Source organism: Myotis yumanensis, unplaced genomic scaffold (genome assembly GCF_028538775.1).
Source record: "Myotis yumanensis isolate MYYU_CA2020_CCGP unplaced genomic scaffold, mMyoYum1.0.hap1 SCAF_16, whole genome shotgun sequence".
Taxonomy (NCBI): Eukaryota; Metazoa; Chordata; class Mammalia; order Chiroptera; family Vespertilionidae; genus Myotis; species Myotis yumanensis.
In genome coordinates this window covers 39,464,265-39,489,637 of record NW_027223767.1, presented here as the reverse complement: position 1 = coordinate 39,489,637, position 25,373 = coordinate 39,464,265, and the positions used below count along the sequence as shown (strand labels likewise).

The 25,373-nt window shown below is 55.6% G+C and overlaps 1 protein-coding gene across 1 annotated transcript; it reads left to right on the top strand.

The window, feature by feature from the left end:
- The first annotated feature begins 17,654 nt into the window (after positions 1 to 17,654).
- On the top strand, positions 17,655 to 24,748 carry C1QL1 (complement C1q like 1). The gene is made up of 2 exons (XM_070393524.1): positions 17,655 to 18,276; positions 24,172 to 24,748. The coding sequence occupies exons 1-2, from the start codon at positions 17,680 to 17,682 to the stop codon at positions 24,349 to 24,351; spliced, it is 777 nt and encodes a 258-aa protein (XP_070249625.1). The 5' UTR covers positions 17,655 to 17,679; the 3' UTR covers positions 24,352 to 24,748.
- The last annotated feature ends 625 nt before the right edge of the window (positions 24,749 to 25,373 follow it).

The following is a 25,373-nucleotide window of genomic DNA, read 5'->3' as shown; positions in this document are numbered from 1 at the left end:
GGAGAATGGTAGGAAGAAGATTGCCAGATCTCAGGCACCACCTGGCCCAGCTCTCCCATTTTACAGATGGGGAAACTGAGGCCCAGAGAGGGCTTTTGGCTTTCCCAAAGTCACAGTGGATGTCATAGAAACTGAGTGAACATTTAGGCCCCTGACTCATGACCCTGAGTTCCTCCCTCTGTATCACCTCACATCCATCCATCCATCCATGCATTTCATCCACTCATTCAAGGAAGCAAGCCAGGTTCCCAGCCTGAAGGAACTCAGATATGGCGGGAGCGACACGTAAATAAGGAAACAGAACACAGGGTGGAGAGTCCCACGGAGAGACAAAGGTCCCATCAGGCACGACAGGCGATTGCCTCTCCTCAGTAAATTTGATCTTATTAAAAGGTGTCAGTGTATACAGTGAACAAATAGCTACTCCTGTGTGGATTAGGGAGCCTCAGGAAGGCGGTGACTTTGAGCTGGAGCTTGAAGGATGAATTGGAGGAAGCTGTGACCATTGCAGGGTTCCCAGCAGAGCCAGGCTCAGGTGTCAGTAAAAGCTGGGGGACGGAGGGGGACCCTTCCTCCTTCTCTGAGTTCTGGGAGGTGAATGACGCAGGTGTGCAAGGAGGTGAAGAAGGGACTTGGCTAGCTCCCTCCTGAGGTGGGAGGGACAGTAGATGGGGTGGCTCCTGTGAACGTGATCAGGAGTTGGGGAGGGATTGCCGAGGTGGGCAGGGACTTGAGAAAGGCTTCCGCCTTTCTTTCTGCTCCCACGGGCGTCTCACCTGCCTCTCTCATCCCCAGCTCAGGTGGGCTCGCAGGAGTCAGAGATCTTGCAAGGCCTGGGAGACAGCCCTCGTGCCTGGCCTCACCAAGCCCTGACACCGACTGTGACCCTTCATCCTGCGGCCCACTCAGGGGCCGAGGGAAGGAACGGGATGGGAGGGGGAAGGGAGGCTTGACTCACACTTAGCCCACAGCCTCGGCGAGACAGCAAGGAATATTTTTAGGATCTCATTAAACAGGGAAGAAAGAAAGGGAAGGGAAGGAAGGAAGGAAGACGAGGATTATGCATTATTTTTCATCCAAGTGACAGCTCTGAGCATCTCCACTGGAACTGTCATGAAAAAGAAATGGCATGTCTAATATTATTACAGAATGCGTGTGCGTGTGTGTGAGTGCGTGTGAGTGCGTGTGCCGCCAGTAGGCAACTCTGCGGGGTGGGGGTCCGAGCGTGAGCCTGGGTGAGCCCGCATGTGTGTGAGACACGGGGCAGGGTGCTTGCGTGGGTGAGCAGCGGGGGCGGCTGTGTGTGTAGGAAGAAGGCGGTGTATGCAAGGGCTCGGGAGGGCCTGGAGCCCTGTGACTGCAACTGCGGAGGAACTGCGCAGCTGTGTGTAATGGGGCATGCAGACTGTGTACAACTCTGTGTAATTGGGCGTGTGTAACTCTGGGTGCGCGAGACGTCACTGGGAAGCTTGTACCCCCAGAGCTGTGTGGGGTGGGTCTGGGGGTGAGGGAGGCACGTCCTCACAGGTGAGGGAGCAGCTGGGTGGGGTGGGTATGGGGGTGAGGGAGCAGCTGGGTGGGGTGGGTATGGGGGTGAGGGAGCAGCTGGGTGGGGTGGGTATGGGGGTGAGGGAGCAGCTGGGTGGGGTGGGTATGGGGGTGAGGGAGCAGCTGGGTGGGGTGGGTATGGGGGTGAGGGAGCAGCTGGGTGGGGTGGCTGGGTGGGGGCGCACAGGTAGGAGGGGGAGAATGGGTGCAGAGCTAACTCAGAGTCAAGCTCCCAGGAGGTGATAGGGAGACAGGAGAAGTGAGGGGGCACTGGGCCCACCTTCCCTGCTATTCGGGGGAAGGGAGCAGGTGGCCAGAGCCCGCCCGCTCACAGCCACGCGGTCCCTGTCTGGCCTGGCTGACTGGGGGGCTGGAAGGACCACCCCCCTGGTGTGAGTGCCAAGTTCTCTTCCCTGAGCCTCAACTCTTCCCTGGGCACTTTAGATGGTGTCACTGAATTTCCACCCCATTCTGGCGAGGTAGGTAGTATTATTATTCCCATTTTGTGGTTAAGAAACCTCCCAGACATCACAGAAACCAACAGGGAGCCAAGCTGAGGTTTCAATGAGCCTCTGTTGAGTCTCCATGTGGCTTCTCAGGTCTGGGTTCTGTGGAAGGCTGTGACTGTGAACTTGAGATTTGGGGAGCTTTCCTAGGATGTCACTGAGATTCTTAGGGATTCTGTCTGGATGACGGGGGCCCAGCGTGGGGAGGGGACCCCCGGAGAGCTGGTGGGACGCCTGGAAGCAGGCTGCCAGGCAGGGTATGAGGACATTCGCTTCTGTCAGCGGCTGCGCTGGGGCACGGGCCCTGCCGACTCGGTAACTAAAGCCAACCTCGTAAGTGGCTAATTGATTTCTGTTCCCTGATTAAATGTGCAGCACTTTACATGGCAGCAGAAGGAGGTCAGCGCTCCCCCCACTTCTCCAGCGCGCGTGCGGAGAGACAAAGAAATTGATTTTCCAATCGATGCTCTGAGCAATGATTAAATGTTCTCTGCACAGCGGGCCTAATGAGTCCCCAAGGGGCGTGCCAGTCCTTTAATTAGAGACTCCCATGGGGGCGGTAATAGGGGCTGCCCTGGAGTGAGGGGTCCAATCGGAGAGGAGGCCTCCTCTCCAGGTATGGGTGGGCTGGGCCTCTGGGGGAGCACCCAGCCGAAGGGACGCTGTCTAGGGGCCCCTGGGCATAGAGAACCTGTGGGTCCCTGGGTGCTCAGGGAGGCCCGAGACCTCCCTGCCCCCAACCCCGGCATCCAGGTAGCCAGTAGTTCTTCTTTCCAGGGGCCAGTCCATTGTCGCTGGCACATCAGACCGGACAGGAAATGAATCCCCTGCTCTAGGCGGCGTGTTCATTACTCAGCTGCCCCATTGGAGGAGCCGACTAAAGACTTTAGAAATTCAAATGAGGCTCTCGGGGGAGAGCAGGGCTTAAACATTCCCCTGCGCAGGCGGCTTTATTGAAGGAATAAACTATATTTGCAAAGTAAGATATTGAGGCTGTCAGTTTCTCTTAGAGGTATAATGAGATCCTGGGAGGGAGGCTGGCAGGAGGGAACTCCCAAGGGCAGGAGCCCTAGCAGGGGCTGGAGTGAGTGCCCCACATGGGTCGGGCAGAGCGCCCCCCCAACCCCCAATTCAGTGACCGTCATCTGGTGGAGTCTAGTCCCTTCCCCACACCCACAATCCTCCTCTCCTTTGTCAGAGCTCCTGAGCGAGGTGGAGGCAAGAAGATAGTCAGAATGGCACGGCCTGGCCATGGAAACGCCATGATAGTGGAGACCACCAAAGACCCCCGACCTCCAGCCCCCCCCGCCCCCCCCCCCCCCGCCATCCCCCTTACCCGACAGCGGCCCTCCAAGTGTAGAGCTCTGTTCAGGTGGCAAAAGTAGAGGGCAGGAGTCAAGAGTCTGGTGTGGGGATGTGGCTGAGTCTACCTCTGCTCCTTGTTAGGTGTATGACCTTGGGCAGGTGACTTAACCTCTCTGTGCCTCAGCTGTCTCATCTCTGAAATACTAGTACCTGCCTCATAGGATTGTTGGGAGGGTTCAATGAATTGTTAATTATAAAGTACTGAGCATGCACCTGTTTTATGGGTGACAATAAGGAGTAGCTGCTATTAAAGAGGTGGAAGAAGATGTAGAGGAAGGTAGTGACCAGTCAACCTTTTTCTGCCAGGAGGCCCTACCTCACTCTGATCATCCAAGAGATGACATCCCCACCACCATCACTCCCATCCCCACCAGCATCAACATCACCATCATCTCCATTACTACTACCTTTACTATCGTTACCATCACCTGAACCACCTCCACCATCGCCACTACTACCATCGCCACCATTTCCATCACGACTGCCATTACCACCTCCACCCTCATCACCACCATGACTGAGACTGAGAGTCAGACACACAGTTTGAGATTGAAGGGATGGTCAGAGGGGTCAGAGAGAGTGGAACTGTGTGTGATGAGTCCAGAAGGCTTCCTGGGGGAGGAAGTCTATAGACAACATGAAGCCTGAACACCATTCTTTCTCTCCTCTTCCTTTTTTCAGTAACTCCAGGGGAGGGGGAAGGGGAGGGGGATTAACCATTGTTTTGTGTAAGAGACTAAGGTCCAGGACCAGGAAAGGATGAAGAGAGCAAGATGCCCTGACTCCCAAGCTCACTACCTCAGAGCTCAGTCAGGGGTGAGTGTAGAGGGTGCCAGCAGCCCCTGTCCCTCCTCCTCAATGCCAGTCGGAGCTGCTGCAGCAACGTGCGCAGGCAAAAGGAACCCATGGTCGGATCTGGGGGAGGGGATGTCAAGTATAATTGGTCAGGCAGTAGCTGGGTGTCTGTCACTCTTACTCTGAGGCTGGAGGAGGAGACTAGAGTTGACAGTGTCCAGGGTCAGGAGGACAGCAGAGACAGAGCCTGCCCCAGGGGCCTGAGGAGGTCTGGGCTCTGGGCCTCTGTCAGGGCTGTGAGGGGTAATGCACTGGTGTACGCCTCAGTGAGATCAGCCCTTGGTGATGGGAAGGCTGCTGAGACCTAGAAGTGCAGAGAAAACAGCCAGCCCCTGCTTGAAACTGCTGCATGGCCTTGGGCAAATCAATGAACCATCCTGGGTCTCCATGTCCCCTACTGTGGCATGTGTGTGGCCTCATGATGGCACAGAGAAGGAGCATGGGGCTAGGAGTCAAAGGAACCAGGGTTTAAGTACCTCCATGTCTTACTAGCTTGAGCCGGTAGCCAGGTCACTTGTTATCTCTGGCCTCAGTGTCCTTACCTGCAAAAGGAAACAATAACTTCTGTGAATTGCTGTGGAAATAAAGTGAGGATCACAGGTCACACCGTATAGTAGGCCCTCAATAGATTAGCCGGAACTGAACTCTCTTCTAGCGCTCAAACTCTGAGACGAGTTCCTACCACCATCATCACTTCCACTGTCATCTCTATCACCACCACCACCATCATCGTCATCACCACCTCCACCATTACCACCACTATCATCACCATCACCGCTAGCTCATGACCATCACACATACAATATTTTAAAAAAAATTTTTGTTGTTGAATTTATTGTGGTGACATTGGTTCACAAAACCATACAGGTTTCAACATGATAATGCTTTTTTAAACTTGAAACCCACAGGGAAGGAAAATGGTGAAGAAAAGGGATGTTTCTCTGGAATGTTCAGGTGGCCCAGGAGGCAAAGCCAGACCTCGCCTCCCTCCTCCCCCAAGTAAGAGTCCAGAGCAAAACCAGACTTCTTGGTAGGATGACATGAAGAATAGATTCATGGTGTATGGCATTCGAGGACTTCCTGCACCTCCAAACTCCCCCCAAGCTTCCTCCCTGTGCCAGTGAGGAGCAATTCAGTGTATACCCCTGGCAAAGGGGCAGGGAAAGGGCCAGCATGAGTTGAGGCCCTGCTTTGTGCCAGGCACCATCTTTATATACTTAACCTCACTTGATGCGGATGGTACTAGTGATGGGTATTAGTTACTGCATTTTAACAGAGAAGGAAACTGCGACATGGAGAGATGAATGACATGCCTGAGGTCACCAGCCAGTGAGTGTCCAGGCTGAGATTTCAGTTTCCACCATTCTCAGATGGCCTGGTTGCCCAGGAGGGCAGGCCTGCAGAGGCAGGAGAGGGGTGAGAAGGCAATGTTGTCTCTCCTGGGATGAAGGAGAGATTCTGTGTCATTTTGAGCATCAGTGGGAAGAGCAGGGGATCTGGGTCCCCAGGCAGTGCTTCCCTGGCCCTGTGGGGGCATGACGCTTTGTTGTGCATTTGTTTGTCTTCTTCTTCCATCAACTCTAAACACAGTGCAGCCCAGCCAGCGTGGCTCAGTGGTTGAGCGTCGACCTATGAACCAGGAGGTCACGGTTCAATTCCCGGTCAGGGCACATGCCTGGGTTGCAGGCTCTAACCCCAGTAAGGTGGCAGGAGCCAGCCAAACAGTGATTCTCTTTCATCATTGATGCTTCTATCTCTCTCTCCCTCTCTCTTCTTCTCTGAAATCAATAAAATACATATTTTAAAATAATAATAAATAAATAAACACAGTGCAGGTAAGAGCCTTGTCTGGCTTTTGCACTGGATCCTGGGACACAGCACAGGGCCGGGCACCTGGCTGAGTAATGGTTGAGTAAATACATGAATGAACCAGTGAAAGCATGAATCAATCAGGACATGGGTGGAACGCTGCACTGATGATAAAAAAACGAACAGGAAAACAGCTGACAATGCAATTTTCCCTTCTTCTTCTTGTTCTTCTTCTTATTATTTGTTTGCCTTTCTGATTTTATACAAATGGTTGTTTTCAAATTGCAGAGCTCAAACTGACTGATTGTCACCCCAGAATGAATACCCTGAGACAGACCCCAGGCGGGAAGGGCAATTATTTAACACAGCATCCAAGGATACAGGGTGTGGGGACATCATTCTTGTGCACAGTAAAGGGTTGAAATAGAAAGTGTACGCCCAAACCTGTTTGGTTTCTCATAGCGACTTTCTTCCCCACGCCCCTCCCCGTGCCCTGCCTCATGCACTGGTTCTGCTCCATGTCTGGTGGGTCCTGGGTGTCCGGGAGCAAAGAGTTAACCCATGGTTTCCAAGCCCAGCTCCAGAGGCCAGGTGTCCGGGCAAGGTCTGGTTAGCACCGCCCACCTTTCCGGAGGGCTGTTCAGTTGCCTCTCTCCCCTGCTGGGAGGTGAGGGCAGCCAGGCCAGTCCCTGGTCTCATCTGGGCCCCTGTGGGCGATGCGATGGGCACTGATGAGTGAGTTAGCAGCCGGGCCAGAGAGGCGCAGCCAGCTGCCCTGGGCGCTGTCTCCCACTCAGCCGCCCTGGGCTGTCTTCCCTGCTTGTCACCACTCCCGGCTGCCCAAGCGGCAAAGCAAAGCCACAGTGACAAGATCCAGAGGGGAGAGGCTTCAGCTGCGGGGGTGCTGCTGGTCTCACAGGCCAGTGGAGCAGCAATGTGACAGCTTCCCGGGGAGGGGGGCGGGGGCTCGGTCCCCAGCTCCTGCTCCCTCTGCCTTGACTCTTGTCAGTCTCCATTTCCTTGGCTTGCCTTTGTCTCTGTCTTGCTTCCATTCTGAGCTGATATCGGCTTTGAATGCTCTTGGTCCATACCTCTATCCACTCCTTCTTCCCCTTCTTTACCCCCTGACCTCAGGGCCTACTCCCTCATGCTCCCTACACACACACACACCACCACCACCACCTCAGACAGGAAACAGGGCGGTTCCCTCCCAGCACCTGTGGGGGGTGGCTGGGATCTGAGGCCCCAAAGGGTTTGTGAGTGAGCTGGCCTGTGTGCAAAGATGTGAGCATGAGAGTGAGCATCGATGTGGAAGTTAGAAAACATATGTCTACACACATGAGTGTGATAGCGAATGTACATGAGTGTTGAAAGGGTGTGTGTGAGGGTGGGATGGGTGTGGCATTGGGTGTGGGCACACGAGTGAGGTGGGTGAGGGTGGAAGGATGCGCGTGACTGCGTGTGGAAGCAGAGCCGTGGACACATGCATCCTCTGAGCTTGTGTTTCTGAATGTGGACGCTGCCAGCCCCATGCCCTGCTTGATTACCCCCATCTCTGTCATCCTGGGCTCCCTCAAATCAGGTCAGGGTGTGGGGAAGGGAGAGGGAAGCTACCGAGCTCTGGGTAGGGCCCCTGCCCGCTCCTTGGGCCTGTCAGCCACTGATCTGTTCCATGTTCCTATAAATATTTACAAATCCCAGCTGCGGAGGAGCAAGACATCCTCCGCCAGCTGGGGCTCCCGGCCTGGAAGCTGATGGGGAGGGAATAGCGGGGAGGAAGGGGTGGGGCTGCATTGGCCAGGCAGGTGCCAGGACTCCTGGGTTCGGCTCCTCGGTTTTGTCAAAGGTTAGCCTGTGTTCCCCAGTGTGTCCTCATGGAAACTGCGGAGCCAGAAATCTCCTCATCCATGCACCTGCCTGGGGGAGCCTGCACCATCCCTACCTGATGGGAAGGGGGCCCCTTCACAGCAATCTCCTGCCTCCTAGTCATGTCTCTCAATTAGGGGGAGGGGAGGGTCTTCTTACTTTTAAAAAGACACAGAGAATTCTCCCTGAGTCCCTAGAGCAGCGGTTCTCAACCTGTGGGTCGAGTCGAACGACGCTTTCACAGGGGTCGCCTAAGACCCTCCGGCATATCAGATATTTACATTACGATTCATAACAGTAGCAACATTACAGTTACGAAGTAGCAATGAAAATAATTTTATGGTTGGGTCACAACATGAGGAACTGTATTTAAAGGGCCAGAAGGTTGAGAACCACTGCCCTAGAGGGTACTGTGTCTCTGAACTCAAAATCTTTCCCAGGACACCTTGCTAAATCCATCTGGATCTTTCCAAATTGGAGGCTGAGGACTTGCAGCTCAGTGACCCCCACTGCAAGGGCCCCCTCCGTAGCCCCTGAGGGGAAATAAAGCGTTTTCATCTGGCTTCCCCCTCACTCCCAGCCAGTCCTGTCACTTCTGGAGTTGGGCTGGTTGTGGGGACCTGGAGGAAGAGGAGTTAGGTGGGACCTGTGGGGAGGGCTCACCTGCCCCAGTCCATCAACACCATGGCCCAGGCCACCCCGGTGACCTTCTCAGACAGAGATTAAGTATTGATTATTGATCCTCTATACCAGGTGCCCAGCTCAGTGTCAGGCACACCACCGGCACTTTGGGCATTTGTGTAGCGTCATCGGCCATAGGCCTGGATCTCCAAGTCAAGTTTCCCAATAGCACTTGGTGGCAGCTTCCAATTTTAGTCCCAGAAGGCATGTGCCTGGGGGATGGCACCAAGTCCTGGGTGCCCTGGACCTCCCAGCTCAAGCAGGCCCAGCACGGACACAGGAACCCCTGACACCAAGTGAGCTGAGATCTCTTCCCCTGTCTTGCCCAGAGTTTCAGATTTATTCATGCTGGGCCCTCCCAGCCCCCAGTGGGACTCCCCTTGGCCTCGCACAGGCAATGCCTCTATCCGGGCCTAGATTATCTGAGAAGCCAGACACTGGAGTCGGAGAAAATAACAGAGCAGGAGCCATGACACTGTGGGGCTCTGACTGCTGTGTGGACATCAAAGTCAGGCAGGCAGGCGCCGATGCTCAGCCAGAGGGTGGACCCAGGACTGTGGCTTTCCATCTCCTTCTGGGAAAGTTCCCAATTTCATAAGATGAGAGGAAGGGGCTTTGGGCGATGCTCACATCTGCTACTCTCCTTAGTCCAGAGCTCTCATGAGGCGGGGACGCAAAGGGCACAGAGCAGGGCCAAAAAGGGGGCTTGGAAGACCTGCGATGGGAACTTTCCTGGGTGAAAGGCAACTGGCCCCTGAGAAAACCGTGACCTTCTCAGCTGCCAGAAGGGAAGAGCAGGGCCGGGGAGGAGGGCTCGGGAGGAGGCCAGGCTGAAGCTGGCATGTGCTCTGCAAGAGAGGTCCGGTGAGGGCAGTGGCGCAGGAAGAGTTAAGAATATTCCTAAAATAGCCCAGCCAAGGCCTAAGCCAGCCGGCTAGTGCCTCTCCTGGAGCGCAGATCTATAGCAGGGAAAAGTCAGCCTGCTCTGTGCCCACCGCCTGCTGCCTGGCTGGGGCTGCTAATTAAGCCTTCCACCCCACCCCTGCACCAGCCCCTCCTGCCCTAGCAGGGGAGGGGGTGGACATGAGTAACCAAAAGGGCCATGTCTCCCCAGTGACAGGGCCGTCCAGCTGGGACCAGGAGTCCTGTGGCCCGGCAGCCCGCTACACACACACACACCCCTGGCCTAGGGCAGTGATAAGCACACAGATGGACAGACAGGCAAAGTGTGGCCCTGCGGATGAGATCGAGGCTCATAGGAAGGAGCAGCCAAGTTTGCCCAACCCCAGACATTGTCCACAGTCATGGGGACCCCTCCAGGGAGCCCACTAAATGCCAGCTTCTCCTAGCTCTGTGCTCCCCTCCACTTGGGGCATCTTGGGATGAGGTTGGGCCAGGCAGGGACCAGGGGAGCCCCTCCAAGAACAACCCTTATCTCTGGTTCAGAAGCAGGACCAACTACATCATTTTGGGGGCCCGGTGTGAAATGAAAGTGTGAAGTCCCTTGTTCAAAAACGGTTAAGGGTTTCAAGGCAACGACAGAAGAGCATTAAACCAAGTGCAGAGCCCTTCTGAGTGGGGGACCGTTGCCCACTGCACGGGTTGCACATCCATGAACTGGCCCTGTTCAGGGGCTCATTCATTAAGCACCAATGTCTGGAGATAAAATGCTCACAGACCCCTCTCTGAGCACAGAAGGGGGCTGGGCCACCTGCAACCCTGGTCGAGGTGAGCTCTCCCCGGACACTGCTGCAGCCAGTGTTCCAACCCCCACACCTGGCTGTGAGACCCCGCTGAGCCCACCCTCCACTGCCACCTCAGGGGGTCTGTGGAGGCCACCTAGCACAGGGGTGAGCAATCAGCTCCTCTTCCTCTGGCCCCTGACCCCTGACCCCCAGCAGTGGGGTCCTAAAAAGAGCTCCCAGAGCTGCCATCTGGCTCTACCTCAGATAGGCCTATGACCTCAGACAAGCAATTTGCCCTCTCTGAGCCTCAGTTTCCCTGTCTGTCAAAGGAGGGGTCTCTAAGACCTTTCCAGACCCCAAGTAGGAGGTCTGCTGCGGTGGGAATGCAAGGAAAGGTTTTTCCTAGAAAGAGCAAGGCTTCCAAGATAGAAAAAAGCCTTCCTCAGTCATCCTGGGGGGAAGGCTTTCTCCCTTACGCCCCCATCCTCAGATCAGGGGGTGTAGTCCCAGAAACCAGGAAAGCTGGCTGCTACCCACCAACCCCAGTCCCTCCTCCCCTGCCCTCTCCCCTCTCCTCCTGCCTCCCTGCCTCCCACCACCTTGCCTAGAAGTTGGGGCTGGGGACTGGGGGGTCTGGAAGAGTCAAGGCCTGTGGAGGGGGCTGGGGAGCATTCGACCACGCTGGCCAGGCCGGGCCTTCTCTTTTCGCCTTTGCAGGAGGCTCAGCTTAATTGCACTGCTTGTCACTACTGTGTCCCGCTATCTGTCTCACAGGCTGACCCCCGCACGCCTGCCATTATATTGGTTCCTGTTGGGACTGCAGAGCCTCATTACTTATACATGCAGCTGGGAGATGCATGCTTGGCTGGAGGGAGAAAGCCCCTTCGATGAGGTCTCCCCTCCCACAGCAGGGGCCTTTCTGGAGCTGGATTTGGGGGGTGGGGGTGGCAGGCAGCTGCAGGTCAGAGGTGATGGGGAGGAGGAGGCTCAGAGCTGCCATCACCCTGGAACCCCCAGACACGAGGCCCAGAGTTCTCTGGTGAGGGAGCAGGAGAAACCCTGCTTATGACCTGGTACTTGGCCTCTGCCCCCTTAATCCCACGCTCCTCCTTAGGATATGGGGCTGGAGGAGGGGCTCCTGAAGACGGTCCCTCCCCAATCTCCAAGACCTGGCCAGACTCAGGGCTTCTGAGTCCCAGCCTGGGTCAGCTCACTGAGGTGTGTCCCAGTCCGCACCCCACCCCCATGCCAATTCACAACACAACTTCCATTTTCCCACACTTTCTGTCCAAATGCCTCTCCCCTAAAGGGGGCTGAAATTATGGAGGCTTTTCCCATGGAGGATCTGGAAGTGTCTGAGTTTAAATGCCATGAAGGGATTGAAAATATTTTAATGGGTCCATGGAGAGTTTTCTTTAACACGAAATCACGGCCTTTCAGAGCTGCCCTGGACAATTCTCCAGTCTAGAGAAAGAAACGGAAGGCCTGCAGTGTGATGAGCTTCCCCAAACATACACGGTAAGTTGGTGACCTGACTGAGTTTTGAGAGCCTGTCTCTGCCTCTTGGTGCCCAGCTCCTCATCCTGACCAAGCCAGGGCAACAGACCAGTGTCTTCAACAAAAAAATAAATTAAAATATGCCTTTTATACTACTTGGGCCTTGACTCAAACTATTCTTTCTCCCTAAAGTGCCTTTCCTTGTTCTCCCCACCAGGTATGTACCTGCTGGGCCAAATGCCCCAGACTGGGGTCAAACAGACCTAATATTGAATCCTGACTCTCCCTCTTTTTAAACAAAATATATTTTTATTGATTTCAGAGAGGAAGGGAGAGGGAGAGAGAGATGGAAACATTAGTGATTTGAGAGAATCCTTTATCAGCTGCCTCCTGTAAGTCCCACACTGGGTGGGGATTGAGCCTGCAACCTGGGCGTGTACCCTAACCTGGAATCGACCCCATGACCTTCTGGTTCATAGGTCAACGCTTAACCACTGAGCCACGCCGGCTGAACCTGACTCTCCCTCTTACCAGCTGTGTGATCTGGGCAAGATACTTAACCTATCTGAAACTCAGCATCCTCACCTCCAACATGGAGAGGATAATGCTTATTCCTTTGACTTCCAGTGAGGAGTAAATAAAATAGAGTATATAAAGTGCCTGGCACATATAGGTACCCAGGTAAGAGCAACAACATTCATCCTTCCTTAGTTCATTTCATAAACATTTCAAGATCTTTCCAGACACCTGAAAGCCCACACCCCACCCTTATCCCATCCAGATCAGAACACTATCAGCTCTCACCTGGACCACTGCCACTGCCTTCTACCTAATCTCCTCATGACACTCTTACTCTATTTTAATCCCTGCTCCCCACAGTAGCCAGACTGATCTTTCTAATCTGAAGAATCTGATTATATCACTCACTCAGCACCCTTCAGTAGTTTCTAATTGCCTTCGGGATAAATTATACATTCCTTGTCACAGCCCATAAGTCACTGCAAGCTGGTCTTTAGCACATGCTGTTCCCTCTGCCTGAAGTAACCTTCCTTCCTTCCCTCTCTCCTCCGCCTCTGGTGGCCATCCTCTTCACCTTGCCATCCTTTCATCAGAGCTTAACTTAAATATCACCTCTTCCGGAAAGCTTCCCATGATACCCGGCCTCCAGACAAACGTCGGTGACACAGCTGCGTGCCCCTACAGCATCCCACACCTTCCCAGGCGGCTTACCCGTCAACCTAGATAGCAGTTGCTTGTTTAACTGTCCAGGTTCCTGCCTAACACTGTAAGCCACCTGAGGCCACAAGTCTTTTCATGCTCATCACGGTGTCCTGTGGCAGTAAGCGTATGGTGGACAGTCGCTTACTATGGGTTTGTAGAATGGATGGAAGATGGATGAATGAGTGGATAGGTAGATGGAAAAATGACACCTCCCCTTAAAGTCTTCCTGGAGTCCTTCAGGCAGGGAGGTTTTCATCTGTGCTTCATAACACCTGGTACAAACCTCTACGCAAGACTTAGCTTCCTCACTATATATTGGGAAAATAAGTGTACCTACCTCGTGGGGTTATTGATATTAAATGACATACGCCATGTAATAGTTTTAAGTCCATGCTAATAATAAGTTGCTACATTTAAATGAGATAATCCACATAAAGTGCTTTAAAACAATATCTTGCACTTAGTAAGTGCTCAGAAAGTATTAGCAGCAATAATTATCATAGTTTTTATCATTTCTTCCTTCCTGTGATCCCTGCCAAAGAGTGAGCGCCTCAGGGATACTGCTCACGTCTAACTTATTTTTGGACACATCACCACTACCACCTGGCAATGCCTCGCTAGGTGTTTTCAGTAAATGTTTACGGGATGAACCAATGAATGCCGATTTGCCAGCTGATGAGTCAGGGCACAGCACTCCCTTTCATCATTCACAAACCCAGACACACATCACCAACACAAACACAGCCTCTAATACATTCACACCCACTCACGTTCATTCCAAGAACCCCAGCATGCCACGGAGCAGCCACCCAGCTTCCTAAAATCAGCCATGCGTAAATGCAGAACTTACCTACTTTCTTGCACCCTCCGCACACCACCGAAAGGACCAACAGCCATCCCCACCCCTCGAATGATGGGGCTGGAGGAGTGAGGGAGCTGCCACTCACAAGAAGGACAGCAAAGCTGGGCCTTCAGCGCCCAGTAGGGGTGCATCCCAGCTACAGGCAGCGCTGCCCTCCCTCCCCAGGCTCACCTCCTTCCCTTTCTGCAGACCTGGACCCCAGTCTTGGCAGGTGGCTGAGGAGGAGGCTTGCCAGCCAGAACTCCAGGGTTCCTTCCTCACTCACCTAGTCCCGTCTCTGAACCTGGACGCACAGACCACTGTCCTCCTCTGCTGGTGCCCAGCCTAGCAGGCTGTAAGAAGGCAGGACCGGGAGAGCCAAGGCCTGAGGTGGTGGAAGAGCCATCGTAGCCTTGACGTGGAATCATTTTCTTAGCCACCATCGACTGGGTACATTGCAAGGGTCAGATTCCGAGTCCAGCGCTTTCCATTCATTACATCCCATTTTATCCTCACACCCCTTTCTCCAGAGGACTCTGCAGGTTAACCGACCAGCCTAAAATCACCAGCTGGCATTGGCATATAGAACTAGGTCTCTGCTTCCTGAATCTTCAAGGCCAGATTCAGAGAATTGTGCGGGGGCGGCGGGCGGGGGGGGGGGGGGGGGGGAGTGCGAGTGCTGGGGTCCTCAGGCATTAAGCTGGGAGAGGCTCGCCCCCACCCCCATCAGCCAGGTCCTCATCTCCTCCAGAAAAGGGGCCCTGGACGCCGGGGCAGGGCTTCACCTCCATCAAGACGCGGGCGGGCGGGGCCGGGCGGGGCCTGGCGAGCCGGTGGGAGACGCGGGCCGGTGGCCCAGGCTCCCAGGCCAAGATGGCTGTTAATTAAAGTGCTGGCACTAGCTCCTCTGCAAAGTTTGAAGCCGTTATTTTCCACTCCAGCGAAGCGGGGAGAATCCGGCTGGGCCGACAGAGACGCCACAGCGCGCCCGGGGAGCAGGCGTCCTTTGGGGGGCGAGGGGGGGCGCCTCGGACGCGGGGGCGGGCGCGGGCGGTGGGCGCTCCCGCCCCTCGTCGGCCGCAGTTCCCCAGGCGGGTTCGGGAGGGCTGCGGGGGGCCAACGAGCCCCAGCCGCCAAACGGAGGAGGGACCCGTTTGCGGGCGAACCGGCGAACTGCGGGGAGGGAGGTGCGGGGTGTACAAATCATACGCTAATGGCGCGCTCTTGTCCCTCGAATCACCAGCCGTGCAGCCCTTCGGAGAGTCACACCGGGCGCCGGATGACAGCCTCGAGCTAAGGACGCCTCTCCCTGAGCCTGGGGAGCACCAGCTGCTTGGAGCACCTCTCCACCTGCGCCGGGCACCTTCCTGCCTCTGGGCAGTGAAGAGACTTAATGGCGTGGAGGTGGGAAGAGTGTGGAGCCAGGCTGCGGGTTTGAATCCCGACTCTGCCACTTACTAGTTGTGTGACTTTGGGCAGATCTCCTAACTTGCCAGAGCTGTCAAATGAGAAGGATGGTGGGTGTTACCTCTATGGCAGTGGTTCTCAACCTTGGCTGCACATTAGAATCACCTGGGAATCTTTTTAAAATCCTGATTTCTGGGCCTCATCCTCCGGAAATTCTGTTTCTTTGTTATGGGGTGGGGCCACAACATTAGTAACAAAGAAACAGAATTTCCGGAGGATGAGGCCCAGAAATCAGGATTTTTAAAATATATTTTATTGATATTTTACAGAGAGGAAGGGAGAGGGACAGAGAGCCAGAAACATCAATGAGAGAGAAACATCGATCAGATGCCTCCCGCACGCCCCCCACCGGGGATGTACCCACAATCAAGGTACATGCCCTTGAGCAGAATCGAACCCAGGACCCTTGAGTCTGCAGGCAGACGCTCTATCCACTGAGCCAAACCGGTTCCGGCAGGAAATCAGGATTTTAAAAAGAGTCCCAGGTGATTCTAATGTGCAGCCAAGGTTGAGAACCACTGCTCTATGGCCTGGTGTGAGGATCAGGTGTGGCCACATGCCTGAAGCGCTCAGCACAGGGCCTGGCACACGAATGTTATTGATGGAATTGTGTTAGCTCCCTTCGTAGTGTCCCTCTAACTTGGGGTCAACCATCAGTGCTTGCAAGGTCCTCCTCCACAGCCCCCACGTGGTATGCCTCCCGCAGTCCCTGCCACCCACTCAGCTCCGGGCCAGGTTAAGCAATCAGCCTCGAGAAAGCCAGGGCACCCTAAGGGCCACGGGACAGGTCAGCAGGGGAGAGTGTGAACTGGGAAGGGGACTTGGAGAAAAGAAAGAGGCTGGAGAATCGTCCTTTAGGGACGACCAGAGACCTCCAAAAAGGCAGAGCCTCCCTGGTGGGCTGGATGGACAGGGTGCAGGAGGAGAGGTGGAACCGCACAAGCTGGGCCTCAAATACTGTGACAACTGTGTTTATGGAAGCAGACACATCTCAGTTTATGCAACCTAAACACTTTACTGCTCCCGAGGAAGAGGACTGCCTCATACAACCTGATGGGGAGGAGAGTTAGGGGGCTGCTGAGAAGGCTGGGGGTGGGGGGGAGGAGCTGAGGGGCTGGGTGAGCTCAGCCTTTTCTCTTGAACGCTGGAAAAGGGGGCCGCTACCCAGGGACATACGTGTACTGGTCAGAATGAAGAAGTCATGTAGGGCCCCCGTCCTTCCGGTCTAAAAAGATAAGGACAATGATCGGACGAAGATAAAGGCGCCCCATCCCCCAGGATGGAGCAGCCTGCTGGGCCTGGAGGCCAGTGAGGAGGGGTCAGAGGCGGGCAGGAGCGGGTGAAAGAGTTTGCCACTCCCGGGTGAAGGCGGTCCGGGATCAGCCAGGGGCCAGGAAGGAGGAGGGGCGGCTGCTGGCAGCACTCAGGATCCCGTGGGCACCCTCACAGGCACCCATTCCCCCCAGATCTCCCGGATGGTGGTGCTCGGATCCTGAGTGCGGGATGGCCCCCTCCCCAGCCTCATCTTCTCTCCCCACATAACTCTCCTCCTTGCCCCTTCTGTTCCCCGCCCCGTCCTCCCCTCAATCTCTCTCTTTGCCCCTACAGACCCGGTACCCGCCCTTGCCTCCGCCCCCTGCAGTCCGTAGCCCCTCTCGCCTCTTTCGGTCTCTCCCGATTATCCCCGTAACCGACCCTCGAGGCCTCTCCTCTCTGTCCCCCTCGGCTCTAACTCTCCCAGTGGCCCTCCCATTCGCCCTTTGGTCCCTGCTCTCCCCTCCCTGTGGGAGCCTCTTCTCACCCCCTCACCCCCTCCTCATCTGGTTCCCCCAGACTCTCCCTTCCTCTCCGGGCTCCACTCCTCCCCCCGCGGCCCCGCCCCGCGGCCCCGCCCCTCCGGGTGGGCGGAGCCCTACCGCCCGCGGCCCAATTAGGCGCCGGTCCCGCCTTAAGCCCCACCCATCGCTGGAGCCGAATACTGCGAAGGGGGCGGAGTGGGGCGGGGCGGAGGGGGCGTGGCCCCGGAGCCAGGAGGCGGGAGGAGCGAGGCTGGAGGCTGCGGCCGCGGCTCAGTTCGGCCGCTCAGCGGGAGGGAGGCGCGAGGCAGGACCCGGCGGCTAGGCTCTGCGGCACCTCCAGCGCAGCGCGGCGCCCCGGGTCCGGGTCCGGGTCCGGCCCCATGCCCGCAGCCCCGCCGGACCGCCCTTGAGCGCGGGCGCCCCGCCCGCGCCCCCCGCCCGCCGGCACCATTGCCCCGACGGCGCGGCCGGGTGGCCCGGCGCTCCCCAGGCTGCGCGCCGGCCGGAAGACGCTGCTGGCGGCCGCCGCGGGCGTGGTGATGCTGCTGGTGCTGGTGGTGCTCATCCCCGTGCTGGTGAGCTCGGGCGGCCCTGACGGCCACTATGAGATGCTCGGAACCTGCCGCATGGTGTGCGACCCCTACCCCGGGCGGGGCCCCGGCGCCCGCGCGCGGCCCGACGGCGGAGACGCCCTGAGCGAACAGAGCGGCGCGCCCCCGCCCTCCACGCTGGTGCAGGGCCCCCAGGGGAAGCCGGGCCGCACCGGCAAGCCTGGACCGCCCGGGCCTCCCGGAGACCCGGGTCCTCCGGGTCCCGTAGGGCCGCCCGGGGAGAAGGGTGAGCCGGGCAAGACCGGCCCACCCGGGTTGCCGGGCGCGGGGGGCAGCGGCGCCATCAGCACCGCCACCTACACCACAGTGCCGCGCGTGGCCTTCTACGCCGGTCTCAAGAACCCGCACGAGGGTTATGAGGTGCTCAAGTTCGACGACGTGGTCACCAACCTAGGCAACAACTACGACGCGACCAGCGGCAAGTTTACGTGCAACATCCCCGGCACCTACTTCTTCACCTACCACGTCCTCATGCGCGGCGGCGACGGCACCAGCATGTGGGCTGACCTCTGCAAGAACGGCCAGGTGAGCCTGGCGGGGCGCGGGGTTGGCCTGGGGCCCGGGGACGCCAGGAGCCTGGGCACATGGGCATCGGGTGAGAGTCGGGGGGCGCAGGTGAAAACCCTAGAGCCGCCCGGCTTACGGCATCGCCTGCGGAGGACGGTCGCCCCTGGCTGGTACCTCTAACTCCTCCATGCCAGGGCGCCGACTCCGAGGCAGACGCTGTTGGGCACCCGCGGCAGGGAAACGGGGGAGACAAATGGAACTAGTGGGAGCGCAGGGCTCCCGGGCGCGAGGACTGGCCCTTGGGAAGCGGCATCTGAGAGCTGGGAGTCTGGCTGACACCGGCGGGTGTTGAGTGGAGGGCGGGATGGGAAAAGGCAGCCTTGCGCCTGCGGGCTCCCAGGTGCACAGCTATGCGCACGAACCGAGAAGGCGAGCTTTAGATGTTTCGGGCACTCAGGCAAAGGGAGCCAGGCGCGCGAAGCCTTCCCTGCAATAAATCCCCGGCCCTTGGGCAGGGACCACAGGGCCTATCTGACACCCTTTGCAAAAGGCGGGACTGTGCGGCCCCTTGGCGCTGTGTAAGAGTTACCCGGGCAAGAAAGTGGGGGGAGGAGGGAAGAAGGGGAGGGGGCAAAGAGGTGGAAACTCCCCCTCCTCTTGGCCTCCCAGCTGCAACTCCTGATTCCTGGAGTGTGTGGGGGGAGGGGGGCGGGGGGGGGGGCGTGGAGCGCGTCTCTCCTTTCTCTGTCCCCATCCCAAAGATCGGAGCTGGCAGGCATCAAGCATGCAGAGTCTTTGGACCTGCAGTGCATGGTGCTCTTCTTGGGACTGCTGCCTCAGGACCAATCTCGACCTAACCCTGCCCCAGGGCAACAGTTTTGCTCGTTTTCCTTCCCTTTTGATAGCCCCTCTCGTCCCAGTGCTTCCAGGCTACAGTGGCCTGGGGTCTCTGGGGGTGGTCAGGCCAAGCATTTTTGTGAAAGAGGGGGACCTGCTCAGGTCAGAACTAAAGCTAGGCTAGTGGGAGTTGGGAAGGAATCTCCTTCAACTGAGACCCAAGACGGTTGGAACCCCTCCCACTACAGCACTGTCCTGAGGAAGACCCTGGCTTGGGGGTGGGCGTCAGCAGAAAGCTGACAGACCAGGTGCTTGTAAGTAGTTCCCCCGACACACACACACACACACACACACACACACACACACACACACACTCACACACTCCTCTCTCCTCACTGCCTGCTTCTCTTTCCGGTTTCCGCCTCTGCCTGCCTCTTTCTTCTATCTCTCTGTCCCTTGTGCCTGTCTCTGCCGCGTCTACCAGTCCTGTCTGTCTCTCCCTGGGTTTCTGGCCTCCCTCTCCCGGTTGAACTCCACGCCCCCTTTTCTATTCTTTGGGAGTCTCTCTCCCACTTGTGCCTGTCAGGCTTCCTGTCTCTCTCCTCTTTGTCCTTGGTTCCTAACCAAAAGGGAGGCCCCAGTATCTAGTGAGGGCTCATTCTGCAGACAGCTCCACGATTCCCCTTATTAATCACCAATAAGGGATGCAGCAATGTCACCTTCATCAATGGCATTTCTTCCTTTCCCAAAGAAAGTTTGGGCTGGCACCAAGCTGAGGTTCCAGAGGGGTTGAGACCCAACTTGTCTGGAGAGGGAAGTGGTCACCAGACCACAAGTGGGCCCTAGACCGTGTGCCACCTCAAGAGGTTGCAGCAGGTCCCTGAGATGAGGCAAGAGGAGGCCCCAAAGATGGTGTGTGCTTGGGGCAGGGGTACTTGCTTCAGTAATTGGGAGGTGAGTCCTCCCAGGTTTGACTCAGTGGATGGAGTGTCAGCCCTCAGACTAAAGGGTCCCGGGTTTGATTCAAGGGCAAGTACCTCAGTTGCAGGTTCCCCGGCCCTGGTTGGGATGCATGCAGGAGGCAACCAATCGATGTGTCTCTCTCACATCGATGTTTCTCTCTGTCTCTTCCTCTCCCTTCCACTCTCTAAAAATCAATGGAAAAATATCCTTGGGTGAGGATTAACAACAACAAAAAAAAGAAAAAATAATTGGGAGGTGACACTGACTCCAAAGTCTCTTCTTTCACCTCCAGCGGGACAGATGATTGGCAGAGCCTGCCTAGGAGGTGGGACCATAAACTAGTAGAAGAAAGGAGGTGGCTTTAACTAGGAATCTCAAAGACCTAGCATTTTAACAATTACGCAGACCATTTGCTAACCCACCTCCCAAAACAAGACAAATAGTGGGGCACATTCTTGATGAACTCTCCTTCCAGATTATCCAAGAGACTCATTTAATCTCACTCATTATTCCACATAGTATTAGTTTTGAGCCCCTACTAGGAGCCGAGTTTGAGGCTTGGTTCCAGGGGTTCAATCTGCTTGCCCTCCAAGACCTCATGGTCTGTGCAGGGGAGACAGTAGTAACCACACAGTAACATACCCCAGCGATTACTGTGTTAGAGGAGGGCTGGGAGCTCCTGTCCCACAGTGTCTTGGCTGGTGGGAGTGATTCAGTGGAACCTGAGACCCAGGTCAGACCAACCTGGTTGGAGGAGAGGATGGTGAACCTGGTCCCCAAGGTGAAGGGACATGGCTAGAGAGAAAATAAACAGGTCAAGTGTAGGGAATGACTCAGAGATGGAAGAGGACATTCAAGTGAGCCGAGGAAGATATGATGGGGCTGGTCAATGGAAGGGAACAAAAGAGGGGAGCTTGCACCTCCTGTGCCTTTAAGACCAGGGGCAACCACCAGGGGCTCTATTCTTTTCTTTCTGGCTTTCTCTCTACACAGAGATTGTCAGAATTTCTTCAGGAAGGCAGAGCTGCGCCTAGGCCTTGGCCCCTCCCGGGGCAAGATGGAGAGGAGGGAAGTCACCACTCCCCTGCCTGGTGCTGAAGCTGCCTATCTGTGCTGTCTAAGCCCCACTGGCCCCTCTCCCCAGGGGTAGCTTTGAGTCACCACTTCACAGCCTGATGGCACCAGGCCCTGGTCATTAGGACACGGGGACCTGAGGAGCCTGAGAAAGAGGCTCTAGGTTGGAGCTGGTACCCTGGGTGAGGTGAGCTCCTTGCGGCTGCCTCTAAGATCCATAGTTCACTGGAGTCAAGGAGAGCATGCAGTTGATAAATTGGGATGGGGGAGATGGGCTGTGGGGACAGGCTGGGGAAGGTGAGTATTACAAATGAGCAGGGGCTTGGGTTCGAGTTTGAGGTGAGAGGTGGTAGGGTACATAAATTGAGGGCTGTGGTATAAAGACCTAACTGGAGATCAACCTCTTGGCTGATGATGGGAGAGGGGCCCTAGCTATCCTCTATGGCTTCTAATGCCTTTCAGACAGCACAGAGCACAGTGGCTGGCACAGTAGGGACTCAATCAGTGTGTGTCTCCTGCAGGCAAAGCTAGCTATCTATGGGAGACACACCTCCCAGCATTGACCTGGGGACAAGGGCATATTTCCTGGGTTCTCCCCCCACCCCTTCCAGGCCCCTGGTCAAACCACTGCCTCAGTTTCCCTTCCTGGCAGCCTGTGAAGAGGTGATTATACAGCGCCCCCTCCTGACAAGTCACAGACTTGCTTTTCTGCTTCCATGGCAACCTCAATTCCCCAAACTTTCCCTTGGGCCCGAGGAGGAGCTATATGCCTCCCCTGTTTCAGTTTTGGGCAGAGAATCAGGACCCCTGGGTTCCATTCTGGGATCCCTCGCCATCTAAAGCATGGAAGGGCATAAATTCTCCCTGCGTCCATGGATAATTAGGATAATCACAGCAACAATCATGGTGATGAATAAATAATAAATATAAGCATAACAGTTCTGATGCCTGTCACATCATCGGGAGATTCCTGATGACAGATGACTGTATTCTAATGGATTTTGCTATTAACAAGCACCCTGTTTTAATGAGTTAAGGCTAAATTAATCTGGGTAATAAAAAATAATTGTTATTAGTAGTAATTTATTAGCAGAGATAATGAAATGCATGCATAATAATAAATACTACCAGGATTAGGGCCCAGGGAACAATACGGAAGTTGGCTGCTTGCTTTGAGCTCTTCCCTAGTAGCTCAAAGCCCCAACAAGATTAAAAAAATTTGTTTTTTACCATCATAAGGCTTTTTATAAAGGTGACAGTGGTTGAGGCAGGATCTTCTCATCTATTTTCTAAACAGAGAAACTGGGCTTCTTGACAAACAAGGTCTCCCCCTTATTTGACTTGCCCCTAACGGTGGACTGTGAGTTTTTCCTGCAAGATCCCCAAACTATTCCTTCCCAGGTTGGAGAAGAAGAGGTTGAGCGGGGAGAAGATGGCTGGAAGGATCTGGGCCTTAAAGGGCAGTCTGCATGCAAATATGATGGGTCCTCCTGTTGCAGCAAGGCTGCTGAGTCAGCAGCTTTAGCACAGCTGACTCGCAGTCCTGCCTCCCACCCAGAAGGATGGGCTCCTCCCCTAATTTGGGTTGGTCCAGCCTGGACTGTCAGCCCATGGGGGAGCTGCTTTCAGGAAAGGGGCAGGACAGAGTGGGGCTGTTGAGGAGCCTGGCTGAGTGAACCCTCTCAGTGCAGCCTCCCCCCAACACAAGCCAGAACCTTGGAGATAGTTCTTCTCTTCCCATTCATCACCCCAGATGTCCTGGGGAGGCCCCAGGTCCTGTGGTTCAGGCCTTGCTGTGGCCTCAGCTGTGGAAAAGGTATGCCTGGAGGGAATTTCCCACCACCTCCCACCCTCAGTATCTTATGATTACAGTCAGAGCCTGCAAAAGCCATGGTGGCAGGCTTCAAACCCAAATGCTTGCCTCATTGCCCTACCATTCCTCCCCTCCTCCATCAAAACAAGAACCAGCAAGTATATCAGATCAGACTGAGGATCACAGAGTGATGTAAGGATTCCCTTCTTTCCACCTACTTCCTTTCTCCCACTATGGGGTGAAACGGAGTCCGAAATCCTCTTTGAGCCCTGGCTGGTGTGGCTCAGTTGGTTGGAGCATTGTCTCGAGCACCAAAGGGTCATGGGTTCCATTCCTGGCCAGGGCACTGACCCAGGGTGTGGATTTGGGAGGCAACCAATTGATGTTTCTCTCACGTTCATTTTTTTTTCTCTCTCTTTCTCCCTCTCCCTTCCTCTCTCTAAAATCAATAAAAATATATCTCCGGGTACATATCCTCAGGTGAGGATTAAAAAATAATAATACAAAGGAAATCCTTTTTGAGTGGGGCAATAATCACAGGTATAGCAACAGCTCCTTGGAGGCAGGTGTGCAGGCCCGATCTGAGCCTTGGGAGGGGAAATAATTACCAGACCTTCCATCCTACTGCTCCGGCGGACAGACTCCAGAATGAACTTCAGACAAAGAGTCCCAATAGCAGGTCCTGGTACTAGGGTGGTTGCTTGTATGGGGCCAGGGTGTGCACTGTGTCCCTCCCCCGACATGAGAACAGGTGGATGTGGCTGAAAAAGACGGCAATCTGTATTACAATTAAAGCGGAGATGAAGGAATAATGAGAGAGAAGGGCCCTCTATCTTTGGGGGTCCAGAGAATTTCTCTCTGCAAGAGGGAGTTCCAGGCTGGGCCATCCTGGAGGCATTGAGGTTCTCAGCAGGCCACCTGGGAAGACCTAGAGACGTTAGGGAAGCAGACTCTACCTGGACTCCCAATGCAGACCCAGATTACACCAGCCCCTGGAATCACCTAAAACACACGTTATGATTGGAAAGGGGGGTTGGGGGGTCGAGTGGGTAGGGATGATGGGAGAGGAGCAGGCTCAGAGCCCTGATGGGGCTGGAAGTGGAGCTTTTAGGGTCTCCAGATCCTCTGATGTGGCCGCTTTACCTCTGACAGTTCCCTCCATCCTTGGCCCCACTTCTCTCCCCGCTCCCCTCTGGCACACACCCCTACTCTCCCACCCCCCGCAGGTGCGGGCCAGTGCCATTGCCCAGGACGCAGACCAGAACTATGACTACGCCAGCAACAGCGTGATCCTGCACCTGGACGCGGGCGATGAGGTCTTCATCAAACTCGACGGGGGCAAAGCGCATGGCGGCAACAGCAACAAATACAGCACGTTCTCCGGCTTCATCATCTACTCTGATTGAGCTCCCCGCGTCCCTGGTTACACCCCGGGCTCCTCGTCCTGCCGGGCAATGGATGACCCGTCCCCCGCCCACCTCTTTGCTGCCCAACCCGGCTGCGCGCCCCGTCCTGGCGCCTCGTCCTGGCCGCAGCGCAGCCCTCGCTGTATATTTGTACAATAGGATTGTTTATTGCCCACCCCTCCCACCAGCCCGCCCAAGCCTGGGGACCGGTCTGGTCCGGCAGAGTCGCTTCCTGCGTTCAGATGCGCTGCCCTCCTGCTCCCGCTCCTGCTCCGGGGGTGGTGCCACCTGGCGAAGGGCTGGGAGGGGGACTGGATAGCTTCCCAGCACCCTTTAAAGCCCTACCCCCAGTCGCTCCCCGTCTGACCAAAGCTATAATAAAAACACTTGCACCCGGTTGGATTTCCGTCTGTGCCCTGGGGAGGAGTTGCAGGAGGAGATTATGACCCTGTCCTCCTCCAGACTGGAAAGGGGTCTGCGGGAAGCGGCCTCTGGATCTGGGGGAAGACGGGGGCCAGTGCCCGCCACCATGGGCCTGAGCAGCTGGAATTGGAAGCCACCGGGTTATATCCTCCTCCTCCATGGTGGATAAGTTCCATTTTTTCATCCTTGAAAGTGGCATCAGCATTCCAAAGGCACAGCAAGGTTTAATCCAGGAAACCTCGGCTCTCATCCAGTGCCTCCATATGTGATCCTGGGCAAGTCACTCCACTCTGACTCGGTTCTGGGTTCGTGACCGCCTTTGCACTGAAAGGTGGTTGGCCTTGGCCGGAGCACTTCACCTCTGGGCCTCAGTTTCCTCATCTATAAAATGCAGGTGACCTCCCTCACTTGACTAAGGATTAGAGAGATATACGAGCTCAATAAACATAGTTTTTATTATTTATACATCACTTTAAAGTTTGCAGAAATGCTTTCAGGTATGTCACTCAGGTCTCCCAAGAGCCCTGGGAGGTTGGATGAGTAGATGTAATTCTTCTTCCAGTGAGGTTAAATAGCTTGCTTATTGTGATAGTCACTTA

Bases quoted from the DNA above. Each gene is read 5' to 3' on its own strand.
- C1QL1 (XM_070393524.1), top strand. From the start codon at position 17,680: ATGCTGCTGGTGCTGGTGGTGCTCATCCCCGTGCTGGTGAGCTCGGGC. The intron at 18,277-24,171 runs GTGAGCCTGGCG...CACCCCCCGCAG, and splicing joins ACCTCTGCAAGAACGGCCAG to GTGCGGGCCAGTGCCATTGC.